Here is a 14895-nt window from a genome sequence, read left to right on the forward strand (position 1 = left end):
AAAAAATGTCATCATTTACTCATCCTCAGGTTGTTTCAAACCTATTGTAATTTCTTTGTTCTTGAAAGTCTATGCCAGGGTACTGGAGAGGAGAATCCGGCCGATAGTAGAACCTCGGATTCAGGAGGAACAGTGTGGTTTCCGTCCCGGTCGTGGAACACTGGACCAGCTCTATACCCTCTTCAGGGTGCTGGAGGGTTCATGGGAGTTTGCCCAACCAATCCACATGTGTTTTGTGGATTTGGAGAAGGCATTCGACTGTGTCCCTCGCAGCATCTTGTGGAGGGTGCTCCGGGAGTATGGGATTCGGGACCCTTTGCTAAGGGCCATCCGGTCCCTGTACGACCGGAGCAGGAGCTTGGTTCGCATTGCCGGCAGTAAGTCAGACTTGTTTCCGGTGCATGTTGGACTCCGGCAGGGCTGCCCTTTGTCGCCGGTTCTGTTCATAATTTTTATGGACAGAATTTCTAGGCGCAGCCAGGGGCCGGAGGGCGTCGGGTTTGGTGACCACACGATTGCATCTCTGCTCTTTGCGGATGATGTCATCGTGCTGGCCCCATCAGACCAGGACCTTCAGCATGCACTGGGACGGTTTGCAGCCGAGTGTGAAGCGGCTGGGATGAGAATCAGCACCTCCAAATCTGAGGCCATGGTTCTCAGCCGGAAAAGGGTGGCTTGCTCACTTCAGGTAGGTGGAGAGTTCCTGCCTCAAGTGGAGGAGTTCAAGTATCTGGGGGTCTTGTTCACGAGTGAGGGAAGGATGGAGCGGGAGATTGACAGACGGATCGGTGCAGCTTCTGCAGTAATGCAGTCGCTGTACCGGTCTGTCGTGGTGAAGAAGGAGCTGAGCCGCAAAGCGAAGCTCTCGATTTACCGGTCAATCTACGTTCCTACTCTCACCTATGGTCATGAGCTGTGGGTCATGACCGAAAGGACAAGATCCCGGATACAGGCGGCCGAAATGAGCTTTCTCCGCAGGGTGGCCGGGCGATCCCTTAGAGATAGGGTGAGAAGCTCGGTCACTCGGGAGGAGCTCAGAGTAGATCCGCTGCTCCTCCACATCGAGAGGGGCCAGCTGAGGTGGCTCGGGCATCTTTTCCGGATGCCCCCTGGACGCCTTCCCGGTAAGGTGTTCCGGGCATGTCCCACCGGTAGAAGACCCCGGGGAAGACCTAGGACACGCTGGAGGGACTATGTCTCCCGGCTGGCCTGGGAACGCCTCGGTGTCCCCCCGGAAGAGCTGGAGGAAGTGGCTAGGGAGAGGGAAGTCTGGGCATCCCTGCTTAGACTGCTGCCCCCGCGACCCGGCCCCGGATAAGCGGTAGAAAATGGATGGATGGATGGATGGATGTTAAACACAAAGAAGATATTTGTAAGAAAATTAGCCACTTTCAGTACCATGACATCATCATCCACTACCATAGTAGGAAAAAAATATTGTGTCTTTTTTTGTACTGTTGAACACAAAGTGAGATGTTTTGAAGAATTTAGGAACAAACTGTTCTAAGGCACCTTTGCTATGGCAGTCAATGATGTCACAGAATTGAAAATTGCTAACATTCTTCCAAATATCTTTCTGTGTGATCATCAGATCAAAGTCATTTACACAGGTATAAAATGACATGAGGGTGAGCGAAGGATTACACAATTGACATTTTTGGGTGAACTAATGAAATTGAGATTTAAACATCACCTGAATCTAAGGGTGCACAAAATCTAACTACTGAGAAAATTGTCAGCGAAGTTGTTAGTCAGAGGTGCTGCAGCAGGCTGTTGATCAGAAGAAACATGTTGGTTTTGATGCGCTCTACAGGCTTACCGCTGTCATGATGTTTTTGAGAGTAGATGAACCCCAAAGAAGATAATCTAACTTTACATAGATACCAAACCTGAGTGTGTCATTCCCAAATGATAAACCATAGTAGGACATTTTCAAAATATCTTCATGAAACATGATCTTTATCCTAATGATGTATGGCATAAAAGAAAAATGGATAATTTTGACCCATACAATGCTTTGTTAGCTTTCGCTATAAATATTCCCGTGCTACTTAAGACCAGGGTACCATTCCAGGGTCACAAATAAACTGTCCACTTATGTATGGTTTCGAAACATGGAAACATAGCACAATGTTTGGCCGAAATACCACTATTTTAAAGTAGTGGTGGTGGGTAGATGAACCTGAAAGCTTTACATACATTATATAACAAACAAAAAAAGAGCGGGCAGCAGCGAGTGAAGTTTGTAGGCATGTTTCAGGCCATTTTTACTGAAATTAAAGAGCAGTCTTTTACAAACAATATCAACATTAAACATTAAAGTAATTGCAACTTTTTTGTATACACAGTTTTATCCATTTACATTTAGTTATTTAACACAGTGGTTCCCAACCTTTTACGCCCGCGACCCACAAAATAACCTTGCCAGTAACTCAAGACCCCCACTGTCCTCTGTGGTGGTTAAAGTATACAAATGTTGCGTGGAACTGCACACATGCACCTACTCCACCCAAACACGCATAATGAAAACCCAAAAGAGCTCAGTCTAACATGATATTTTTGTATAGTTATTTACTCATTACTCTACTTGTTGTTCTACATAAGCTATGAACTAATACTACAGATGGTGTTATAAAGCTTGTTATAAATGCAGAGCGACCGCTTCATTCAGAACATAATTTTGAGAGTTATCTTTATGTTTCCGCCAAACACAGCTACGTGCTCTACAGCTCTACAAGCACGTGGTGTTATTTTTATTTAAGTGGGGAAATAAACAGCGTTTTTTCACATGATATTATTCAGATCGTTCTTTTGACAGCAGCAAGGAAGGTTTGACAGAAATGTGTTTTTCTTTGATCGCTGTTTAGGTTTACGTCCAGCTACGTTAAAGGGGTTATTTGACGCGGCTCAAATGAGTATTATTGTTTGCTTTAGATGTGTATACAAGATAAAAAAAGGCGAAGGTGTGCTATGATTGGCCAGTTCACTATTGCGTAGTGATTGATCGAATACTGCACGGAAATGTAACGCCTCTTACCATATTTGGAACACCAGGTTGAAAGCAATTACTTATGTATACATTTGGGCGTTTTTAGTCAAATCGTTTTACGAACTGACGTAGATTCGCCGGAGTGTGGTTACACGAGACAAAATCCAAAATCCTATTTAAAGGAAACATTTAAGTGTTATAAGGGAGCCTGCTGTTTTGCCTGCTATTTGACCTTGACCACGTCCATTTAACGGGCGCATGTAACTAATGTCAGCGCTTCATTGTGTTTCATTCAGGTGGTGAGCTTTGCCAGTCTGAAATTCGATCGCTCTTACAGCTGGATGGTCCTGTGTGTCCTCTGGTGCTCCATAGCTCAGTCCATCCTCCTACCCATGTTTCTATGGGCTTGTGACCGCTACAGGGCCGACGTTAAGATGGTTTGGGAGAAATGCGTGGCCATCATGTCCAACGATGATGTGGAGGAAGGTACAGACCACTGGGCTGTCAAAAGCTGTGTTCAACATGACAACTGCATTTATCTGCTACTCAGTCTGCATTTTGTTTTGTTTTTATTGAGTAACACAACATCAATGTTTAGGCTTTTACCTTAGATCTTATTGAAAATGAATGATTGTAGTATTATTGTAACAGCCAGTTTGAAAAGATGAACGAAAAATTGAACACTGCCTGCATTATTTTGGTGAAACATATAAATACAGATATAATCGTCATGACGCATACTTAATGTCTTTCAATCAATATGTTAATGTCCTACTATAAAGTCAACATGAGAGTATATGAATATATTTAATAAGCATAAAAAGAAGAGATGGTACCATGCCCCATATCAAACACTACAGTCACTGATGTTAAAAAAGTTTGGATATGAAGCTATACAACTTTTTATTTAATGTCTTGAAACTGTTGACTAACTGTAGACAGTATATATACTATCTATATTTTGTGTGTGTGTGTGTGTGTGTGCGTGTGTGTGTGAGTGTGTGCGTGTAAGGTGTTGGTCAAAAGTTGACATACACCTTAGAAAAAAAAGATTCTAACCGTAAACAAAGTGTTGTATTTAATTTAGCACTGCCCTAACAAGTTCTTTAACATAACAGATGTTTAGTCCATAACACAAAATAATATAGTAGCTGAATTTACCCAAAAAGTGAGTTTCAAAGTTTACGTTCACCCCATTCGTAACACTGTACGATGTTTCAATGTTAGAGTTTCTTTAGGGCTTTCTTTCTTTTCTTTTGCGATAAGTAAGAGACGTTCTTAAGTCAACATCCACTATCGAGCCAGTGCGAGCCAAGGCTTTCATGGATCCGGGTGAGCCAGCAGCCTCAAGACACATTCAAGACGAGTCTCCAGTGTCAGGCCAACAGCACGACAGAACTGCTCGAAAAACTCGCCCTGAACACATCTATTTGCACCAAACGTCAACAAACCCGCCTACTTCAGCGGGGTAAAAAACCTTCAGTCCAACAGGAGAGAAGCTGGATCACATCTTTACTAAACAAACATGAGAGAGAAAATCGAGGCAGTTTATTACTTTTAGTGTTTGCTTGGTCAAAGACAAGACAGCAAAGTTAGTGAAATATGAAAAAGGAGAATTGGATTATAGAAGAGCGTGATCCGCGCCGACAACAGTATATGCAGCAACAATACCTGTAAGATTGTGCTACAAATAAATCATTGCATATAAGGTGTTGGTGTAGGCCTACCCTTGCTTTGTGACATACACACAGTTGTTTTATGCAGCTGGTATAACATAAGACAATATTACATCAATAACCAATTGTTAAAGGTGCAGTTTGTAAGAATTTTGCAGTAAAATATCCAAATACTGCTAAGCTAGTGTTATATATAGCTGCATTCAGTGGCCCTCATTGGAGGTTGTTGGGTGGGTGTTTGTGGGGATTGGGGGGGCTCGTTGGTTGTGGGGATTCATCTGCTGGGGCTGTGTGTGTCCGGTTTGGCCTTGTTTTGTGGTTGATGTCGGACTGCAGAGGAATAAAGCTACAAGATGCCATTACTATTTTCCCTGGTTGTTCCTCTGTTTTCTGGTGTCGATAGTGGAGTGGGACCGGCTTGAATCTGCACGGTTTTTGACGAGTGGGACTTTCTGGGTTGCAGATGGTGGCCTCTTCCTCGTGGATATTTCCTCGGTGGCTTTTGGTCGGGGTCACTGAGTGCAGCTATGACACGTCAGAGGGGATCTGGCCCTCCCGGTTGAGCCTGGTTTCTCCCGTGGTTTTTTTCTCCATTAATAAATCATTGGAGTTTGGGTTCCTCGCCACAGCAGGGCAGTGTTGGCCTGCTCACCGGGAGACTGCATTTATTTATTAATTAATTAGATATTATTTATTATAATGATCTTGCTCGTTAGGGTTTGTCTGTGTTTTATCTTTTCTGTTTTTCCTGTTTGCTCCTGTAAAGCTGCTCTCGAACAATGCACATTGTGAAAAGCGCTATATAAATAAACTTGAATTGAATTGAATATATTTTGTTCAGCTGAGTACTGAGAATATCTCAAATGTTACCATCTACTTGTAAATCTTGAGAAAATCTCCATTCTGAACAGTTACACGGGAATGTGCGGTCGCCTGTCAAAGGTGTAATATCCGTCTTACCCTTTGATACCGCCTTTACTGACGTAGAAACCACATGACAACAGTGTCGTGGACATATGCAGAAGTAGAGTCTAGCTTCTAGCAAGCCACTAACTTTTTTCGACCAGTCGCTTATTTATGGACCACAATTATACGCAACATTTATAAAACTTCATTACTTTACCTCATCCGCTAACATGATTTCTCGTTCCCGCCTGATTGATGGTCATCAGCGGTGGAGTTGAAGACAACAGATCCCATCATTTCACCTCCTTCACAGCGTCATCAAGCTACAGCATTGTTGTTGTTTTGATCGTGCGCACTTTCTACAAACTATACCTTTAACCAAAGAGAGTTTACCAGATGTCTTAACTAGGCTACCTAATACTCTTGCAAACGATCTAAACAGTATTTGTAAAGAAAATCTAAAACTAGTCAGCTCTCACTCAATACCAATAACTGTCTGAAAACAGAATAGGACCTTATTTGCATTTAAATAACTGTGACTAGCGGACATTCATTAAAGAATGCAGGGCGTCATGCATCCATTTTTTTTATCGGAAACAGTGTGCACAACACACAAAAGTTAAAGAGGAAGTTAAAGAGTCATTGTTTGCATACGAGTGAACATATAGGACACAAGGAAAAGCAAATGAAAACGAAGCAGAGTGGTTATTACACTTTGTAAAACTGCCTTTAAAACAGATTTATTACTGTTAAAAGTCAATGTACTATAAAACTAAAATATTACAATGTATTACATTATATAATAATCTCTTAATAAATGAAAAGTGGAAGTTCTTTATATATTATTCAATATTTTGTATATATTCTATTATCTACAACTCTACTCTATGAATTTCCAAATCTATATAAAAGGATTTAATGTATTGGTAGTCCATTTAATTTAGAGGATCTTCAGGGTATGTCAGTCTTTGAACCCTGAAATTGAAGTGTTGATACTGTGAAATAAAGTGACTCACTTTAAGCCATGCTATGCCAACTACCACGAGGTGTGTTCAACTGCGAAAACTACACCGAAGTATCGCAAGAGCTGTTTGAAAGCATAAGAAGCAGCATGCTCTCACAGTAGTTTGAGACATGGACTCATCAATCTGGGCAGCGCTGCTTCAAGTCAAAATCCCAGTTCATTGCTCCAGTTCTCACACTCGCATTTGGTCGTGGGGTCAAAATGAATGTGGGTGACAAATGCTTTGCCTTAACAATGGCATATAGGCCTACAAGTGTGAGTTCCCTGACCGCACGGAGACACAGATAACATCATTATCCAGTGCTGTTGTTTCTGTCACAGGTTTTATAAATGTTAGGTCACTTTCACACTTGAAGTTGAGTTTCTGAACAGGGAACATTCGCACTCAAGTTTGGACCACAGCAAACGAGCCCAATGTGAAAACGCCCTTAAGCTCCTGTACATGATCAAAATGGTGAGGGTGAAACGATGACCAGGGTGCAGCAAATAACTGATACAGTTTCTTCCTATAGATTCGTGCAACTGCTTAATAGATGTACAACTCGTCATTTGGAGGTTGCATGCAAAACTGAGGTGGAAAGAATGTGACCATTAAGAATAAATATTTTTATTGAAACGTCAATGTCTTAAAAAGGTACATTTACATCAGTGCTGGCAATTCTGCATTTTGGGTTTAATATGCAGTTATTTGCTCATCTTTATAAAGTGAGACGCACGTCTTGCCTCAGTTCCTCTGACTTAAATTCCATCTTTGAACTGAACCAACCTCATCTCCTATGAAAATCTTCAGATAGATCGATTTTATTTTCGTCCATGATGACAATTTTTTTCACATTTGCCATACGACGACACAACCTTTCCAATTCAATTTGAGCATTACATAAGGTGTAGGAGCTGCTGCTGTTACACAAACAGACCATGCTTAAGCAATTAAAACTGACTGCAAACTCTCCAGAAATAAACACATAGTAGATTAAGACACTGAACAGAGTAACGTATTGTACATAATAAATAGATGTGCAGTATAACAAAAACACAAACTGGTTTATATTTCCTTTAGTTTAAAACATTAAACTCTGCTGTGAAATATCACAGATAAATGTCTCTGATCATTTCTGAAGTAATGCCAGATTATCAATATCTGTTTCAAATATGCTTATTTAGTGCTATAAACACATCATAACCATTTTCTTGTAAAAGTGTGACACAGACATGAAAAAATACTGACTTTTCTCAAATCATGTTCATTTGTTAACTGATTATACAACATTTTACGTCAGTCGTCTTTAGCTGCATTTTTTCTTCTTTTACGGAAACAACGGCAACCGCATTGCCCATCAGCGCCACCTGGCGTAACGGAGTGAAACAGCCGCTGACGATAAATAGTTTCGCTCCTGATATGAAAGCTGAGTTCATCTGTCATTCTTTTCGCTTTTTCCCGTCACCCGCGATGTGGAACAACCTTAAGCCCCTGCGATGCTGATCAAGCCCCGGAAGTGACTGGAAAGTTGACTGGCTCTGGCTTCTGGCTCGATAGCGGAAATCTGGCAATTGTTGACCCCGGGACAACATTTGAATCCACCAAAAGTTTAGGTTTATAACCTGGCCTAGATGCTTCCACACCACCTGCATTGATCTGCAGCTTCTTGCACTCTTTGGAGAAAATCCCACTTTGTTTTAAACAGCAGAAACTATGGTTACAATGATATTAATGTTTGGTGAGAGAAATGAGGTCACATGATAATGGTGAATAATGTGAGGATTTTGTGTCTTAACCACTTGATTGGTGCTCTGCTTCTTTCCAGACGGTTTGCCATGTGTAGCACAGCTCAGTTGTATGTATGAGGGTCTTTGTTGTTGTTGTCGTGTCCCACTCAAGTGCATGCTAAGCTGCTTGCGCTAACAGCATTTCATCAGTCATCCCACTGTGTCACCATTCGGCTAGAAGATCAGCCTTTCACACTGCCCTAAAACTGCATTTAACCTTTGAGAAAAAAAAACATGAACACCAAGTAAACATTTCAGAGCATCAAATTGGAGAAGCTTATTAGAAATGCTTTGCTCTCGTGCTAGAGCGTTTTATCTACTGCCAATTTCAATTGAAGGGCCTTTTGAATAAGTCCCAATGCGTACCCCAAAAACCAAAGAAAGAAAAGATGATGGACTTGTTTTTCCTGCCTCTTCGTCTGTTTGTCTGTCTGTCTGTGTATTCTAAGCACGTTTTATCTTCTTAATCCTGATATATATACATATATATATGCTTTCTGCGTTTGCAGAAAACAGCCAGGACGGAGGCATTCATCAGGACTTAATATATGACCGAGCATTTGACTATAGCTCCGCTGCTGATATCATGACGGTAGACCGTATTGCCAAGTACCAATTGTCCACCTTAGAAAGGGGGGGCCCCCAGGGTTATCCAATGAGGGAGCTTCAGGAAGATAAAATGCACTATTTGCAGGTATACTTGCATTGATTTCATTTGTCATATTTTGTTGTTTTTTAACTGTACAAATGTGCATGTTGCCATGGCCCTCCTCCTTTTCAAAGACACAATATATTTATTCAAATAATACTATCTGTACTCATTACTTACTTGATTTTTTACATTGCAGAATGACGTTTGAGTGACCTAACCCTTACTTTGCTTTGTTCACCTCAGTGTATCTTCTATATAGGCCTAGTCATAGAAGTCACTCTCGAAACGTTTTGAACGAAACAATTTTAATGCTCAAAACGAACTTAGGACAGAAATCTCATGATGTGGACACTCTGCAGCGCTACAGCATAAAGTCTGATGTTAGATCCCAATTCAATCTTTATAGATTACAGTACCCTGTAATGAAGAACTAATGCTCAAAAATCAGTTTCAGAGCAGTGTCATGCTTCTCCCCACACTTTGAACCTTTAATATTGAATTTAAACTGATAGTTCACCTTAGGGCGGTAAGATATTTGAGGAAAAATGCATGAACATATGGCGGCTGTTTTCAATAACTGAATGATCATCTAAATACTTCAACGGTAACGATCTTTACTAAAAGAGTGTCAAACATGTACAGTATGTTGATTATATCCTCTTCAGGTTTTGAAATATATTGTAATGAATTTGAAATTGATTATATTGCAGCGCATTTTCTTCAATATCGTGCAGCCCTGGTTCACATGTAGCCCATCATCGCTCACTACTAACATCCACATGTAACATTGGCCTGCGCTCTTTTCCATCTGTTTGATTCATAACTGACCAGTGTCGGACTGAAACAAAACAAAACCCCTTTGCTAGACACGCTGTAGTGCCAGACCGCCTTCCATCAGTGATCCTGTTAAAAAACATGTCGCAAAAAACAATTTAGCAATAAAAAAAACCCCTAGCATTGTGTTTGAAAGGATGTTGTCACAAAATTAATTTGCAACAAAACACTGATGTGTAGAATAATAGAACAGTATGACAGTATGACAGAATAGCTGTTCTTTTTGAATTTCACCAGTGTTTTGCATCACCATCATCATCATCGTCGAGTATCAAAACGTCATTATTTCTGGAAAGAACAAGTTATAATTATTTTCCGTCAGCCTACAGAAAACAACACAGTGAACAATTTGACACCTTAGAATTATACGTTGGTAGCTGACTTTTTTGAATTGTTATAATTAAGTTACAAATACATTCTTGTTACAACTTTATATATTATTTGATGTTTTTTCTCACGTCATGTACAATTTGGGGCTTTTTTAGAAAAAAAAGGTTTTTATATAGAATGCAAATCTTTGAAGCTCGCAATCTTGTTCAAAACTGTTTAGAATGCCGAAAGATCCTTATTATTCCAAGGCGACGAAATGCTGTCAAACGACAGGGTTATACTTGGATCTACTAATGTTTGAGAGCAAACAAAGTTTTATTTAAGCAACAGGGAAACAGAAATCAAAGGTTTTGGACATTGGTTTCAGTGTGTCCTGTAGCTGGTCTAATCTATTAGAACAAGGCTTTTAGCAAAATGTCTGGCATCTGTTAAGAAAGATTTAATAATGCTTTGCTTCCCTCTGCTGGTCAGTCAGACTGCGATCATGATGATAAAACCTCAACTCACACAAACTCTGCTGTCCCATTCCTGCATTTGAACCAACAGCAGTTGCTTTCCTGCTAAAGGCTTGTGCTGTATGCTTTCAATAGTGTTTTTAGATTTATTTCAAATACTAAAAACTCATTTTATGTCTTTCCTGTGTAGTTCTCAGAACAATGTGGAATGTGAGTATAAATTGGAAGAATACGCCATGAGAAAAATAAACCTTGCACACAAAACGTTTGTAGGGAATTAAAAGTATTACTTTCAAAAGTGAGCCAGTAGGCCTGAGTTGCTCGTGAAATTCCCTTTATTTTATTTTAACACCTATGGCATGGCAATACGTCAATATTTCATTATTTTCATCCAATATTGAGGGCTGAATTTCATAGACCTCATTCATATGTTTTAGTAAATGGGCAATTCCAGCATAATGGATGTGACACTTTCAGTCGAAATGTAAACTTGTGTAGTTATTACGTTATCATGTAAAAAAAAGAAGTTATTACCAACTATGCTGAACCATAAACCCCTGTTTACAGATTCTAGAAAAATATCATTCCTCATAAATGGGCACATGAAAATTGAAATATATATGTAGAGAAGACTGTGGACCAATTTAGGTGGTACAAGAAGGGTAAAAGCATGCTTTGAAAAACTTTAAGAGATAACTTACATCATTTTGGGATCATTGAATAGCTTTGGGGATAAAGTTGACCTTTGCATGGAGTTGCCCACATACTTTGATTTGTTTTCACACCTGTGGCGATAGGGGTGGGGTTTCATGTTTTTTTTTTACACCAGAAATGTTTCTGTTGACTGTTTCTCGATCCTCAGTCTTCACTTATCATATATCTGTGTCACTCCAGGTGCCCCCTACAAGAAGATACTCCCACGACGAAACCGACATGTGGACCACCGGTCAGATCCCGTCTTACCTACATCGCTGGGGCTCCACGGAGGACATCATCGGCATCCCGCAGTACAGCTCGCCGCGCCACGAGAGACGCCGGAGCAGCCCGGCAACTTGCCACGAGGAGAACCATGCTCATCGCAAACGCCGGCGGTCCGAGGACATGCATTCGCTCAAGCAGATTCCGCGGGTCGAGCGTTATGAGGACGATTTCAAGTGCTTTAGCCGTGACGAAGTCATCAATTTCATCGATGAGACGCCGCTGGCAAGTCCAATGCGGAGCCCGTGCCGTGCTTCGGCGGTCTCTCTGGTGCCCGACACAATTCAGCAACATGTCATCTTATTGCCGCATTTCCCGCTCACTCAATTTGAACGTGAGCCTCAAGCGTTGAAACGCTGCTTTGAGCACGGCAAGTGTGCTGCGCCGACTGAAACAGCCCAGGATGCTTCGAGAAGGGCGAAGGACGTCGGAAAAGGCTCGGGCACGAGGGCATTACACAAACATGGGCACGACGAGAAACACGCGACACAGAGGGATCATTCGGGCCCGAGTGCAAGGACGGGCGTTCGGCCCTCTTTAGATGTTAGGACAGCACAGATCGACGCGCCACCCACTTGGTTGGACGACAAGAACCTGTGTAAAGGCGAAAGCAAAGGAAGCACAAATAGTTTTATAAGCTCTGCTTCCCCGGGTTACGTCACTTTTACCACCGAATCTATAGGATCCACAAACTGATGCACAATTTCCCCTCAAATATTATACAGCTGTTGCCGATGCTTGTAAAGTTAGTTTGATGTTTGACATTCATTAGACGTTCGGAATCATACCAATTCAACTCTTTCCACTTGATATGTTTTGAGCCCATATTGATTCATATAGACATACATAGATGCCCTTTACGTTGCACACGGCTTAATTTCTAGAAATAGGTACTTTAAATGAATGTAAACCATATTTTTAATGTTTAATATACTGTACCAACTTAAAGTGATAGTTCACCCAAATAAATAAGAAATATATATATATATTTCTAGAAATTGTGCCTTGTGCAAAGTAAAGGTCATGTATTTATGCCTATCTGAATTAGTTTGGGCACAAAACATAACAGGCAGAAAGAGTTGAATTGATATGAATTCGAATGTCTAATGATTGTCAAATGTCAAACTAACGTTTGCCGTCTGTTGAGGCTGTGTTTCTTAGTGTTATTGGGAGAAGGTTTGAGATGGCATGGGGACGTCATTTTAATAATTCATGGTATAGAAATGTATTGCTTTTCTGTGGGTTGTAAATGGTTATTTATGAAAATAAACAAGCTGGGTTGTGCAACTTCAGCAGTAAGTCAGTCACTAGTGTTTGTTTACAACACATAACCACTCACGGACTCCTGTGTGTTTGTTGGTTCTGATGGCGTGGCATGTTTTTTTAAACGAAATAATATTTTGTTACATTGTTAAAATTTGAAGATGTTAGTATCTTAAAGCGCAGGATGATCTTTGTACATCTAGACATGGCTGCCAATATGTGGCTGCTGTTTCATTTAACGAAATAGATTCAAAAGAATTTCTGTTAAGTGCTTTGTGATGATTAAAAATGTATTTCTGAAGCATTGTTCTCCATGATACAGCCTTTAATCAAAAAGTATGACTTTACAAAAAAAAACCCAGGAGCCTGTAAACATTTCACAAAGCAAGTCATATTCTTACGTCTTAAAGAAAGGGCCTTTTAGTGAAAAATTGAACATTTCATACCTATGAAACAACGGAAGGGTAATTTGACACCTTAGCATATCCAGAAACTTCCCAATGTTAAATAATCTTTGTTGATATGTTTATTAAAAGCCACATTGCTGCTGCCAGCATTCACTTCTTAACATCTGAATGAAATACATATGAATTGTGAAACATCAGGTGGTATCTTGGCAGCTTTATAATGGACATGCCCTCCCCCCCTGCCTTGAACTTGGAGCGGCCTGGCAGTTGTTTTATGAAGTAATATAAAATATATTTGGGAGAAAATAATTATATGTAGCATTAAAACTGGAAGTGGAATAAATCACTACTGCATTAGCTATTTGGGCAAGATTGATAACGACAGCTAATGTTGCGAGGTGGATTGTTTTATTGTTCCATATATTATAATTTGATAGATTTCAAACTGAAATGTGTTTTCCTATTATGTCACATTCTTTTTCTTTGGCTTTCTGGCTCTTTTTCCACTCTGGTGTAAACAGAACACCATGCTGATATGTTACAGAACTACAGTGGCTTTTGTCTCAGTGGTCACAATTTTAAAATCGCCTCAAAAAGTACAATGGCAAATTAAAAAAAAAGGAACAGCTTAACGTTTTTTGGGAAAGTGTATTTTTATCACCTTTTTGTTAAAAACACTATGCACACAAGTATACACAATAAGTTTAGTCATGTATTTGATGTCAAAATATAACAACAGAACAAAGACAACTCAAATCAGCTTTCAAATTTAAAAATACCAATATGAAAAAGTATTTTATAGGGTACTCTATCAAATGCATTTTTGGTTAAACGATGCTATAGTGTTCGATGAAGAATGCTAAACTTAATGACTAGGATGAGTGATTACATGACAACAATTCATATATTCAGAGTAGAACAATGACTTTATATAGATTATAATCTTAATCAGTCACTACTCTCCTCTTTCTCTGCCAGTGTCACCACAGCTAAAACATCTTTCTATACCCCCAAGGTGAGCAATGCACCTAACACTCGGCAGCTTTTCAAGACATTTAACTCTCTCCTTTGCAGCCCTCCTCCCTCACCTACTTCATCTTTGACTGTGGAAGACTTCGCTGTATTTTTCACTGAGAAAACATCCATCAGCAAACAATTCTCGGTACCTCAGACCTTGGGAAACACCTCCCACACTTCAACCATCGAACTCTCCTCTTTCACCCCACTTAAGGACACTGAAGTCACCAGGCTTCTCTCCAGTCACCCCACCACCTGTCTCCTTGACCCTATCCCCTCCGATCTCCTTCAGGACATATCCAGCTCGCTAACACCTGCACTCACACACATCATCAACACCTCCCTGCTCACCGGCACTTTTCCATCCACATTCAAACAGGCACAGGTCACGCCCCTACTGAAGAAACCAACATTGGACCCATCTACTACTGACAGTTACAGACCTGACTCTCTCCTCCCATTTATTGCAAAAACACTTGAAAGGGCAGTTTTCAACAGGGTGTCTTCCTACCTATCCCAGAACAGACTACTGGATGACAAGCAGTCTGGCTTCAAAACAAACCACTCCACTGAGACTGCACTGCTATCGGTCACAGA

At 40.6% G+C, this 14895-nt stretch overlaps 1 protein-coding gene across 5 annotated transcripts in view; it reads left to right on the plus strand.

The window, feature by feature from the left end:
* LOC130407114 (probable G-protein coupled receptor 153) overlaps positions 1 to 12903 on the plus strand; it is a 28955-nt gene extending 16052 nt beyond the window's left edge. For 4 of the 5 annotated variants that reach the window (XM_056729778.1, XM_056729777.1, XM_056729779.1 and 1 more), the window contains exons 4-6: positions 3286 to 3475; positions 8872 to 9056; positions 11528 to 12903. In XM_056729778.1, the coding sequence (XP_056585756.1) occupies positions 3286 to 3475; positions 8872 to 9056; positions 11528 to 12307 (1155 nt within the window). In that variant the 3' untranslated portion in view covers positions 12308 to 12903. Of the gene's footprint in view, positions 1 to 3285; positions 3476 to 8400; positions 8431 to 8871; positions 9057 to 10823; positions 10844 to 11527 lie in introns of all 5 variants that reach the window. The other variant, XM_056729781.1, reaches the window with a different exon arrangement.
* The last annotated feature ends 1992 nt before the right edge of the window (positions 12904 to 14895 follow it).

The sequence above is a fragment of the Triplophysa dalaica genome, chromosome 18, assembly GCF_015846415.1.
Source record: "Triplophysa dalaica isolate WHDGS20190420 chromosome 18, ASM1584641v1, whole genome shotgun sequence".
NCBI classification, from domain to species: domain Eukaryota; kingdom Metazoa; phylum Chordata; class Actinopteri; order Cypriniformes; family Nemacheilidae; genus Triplophysa; species Triplophysa dalaica.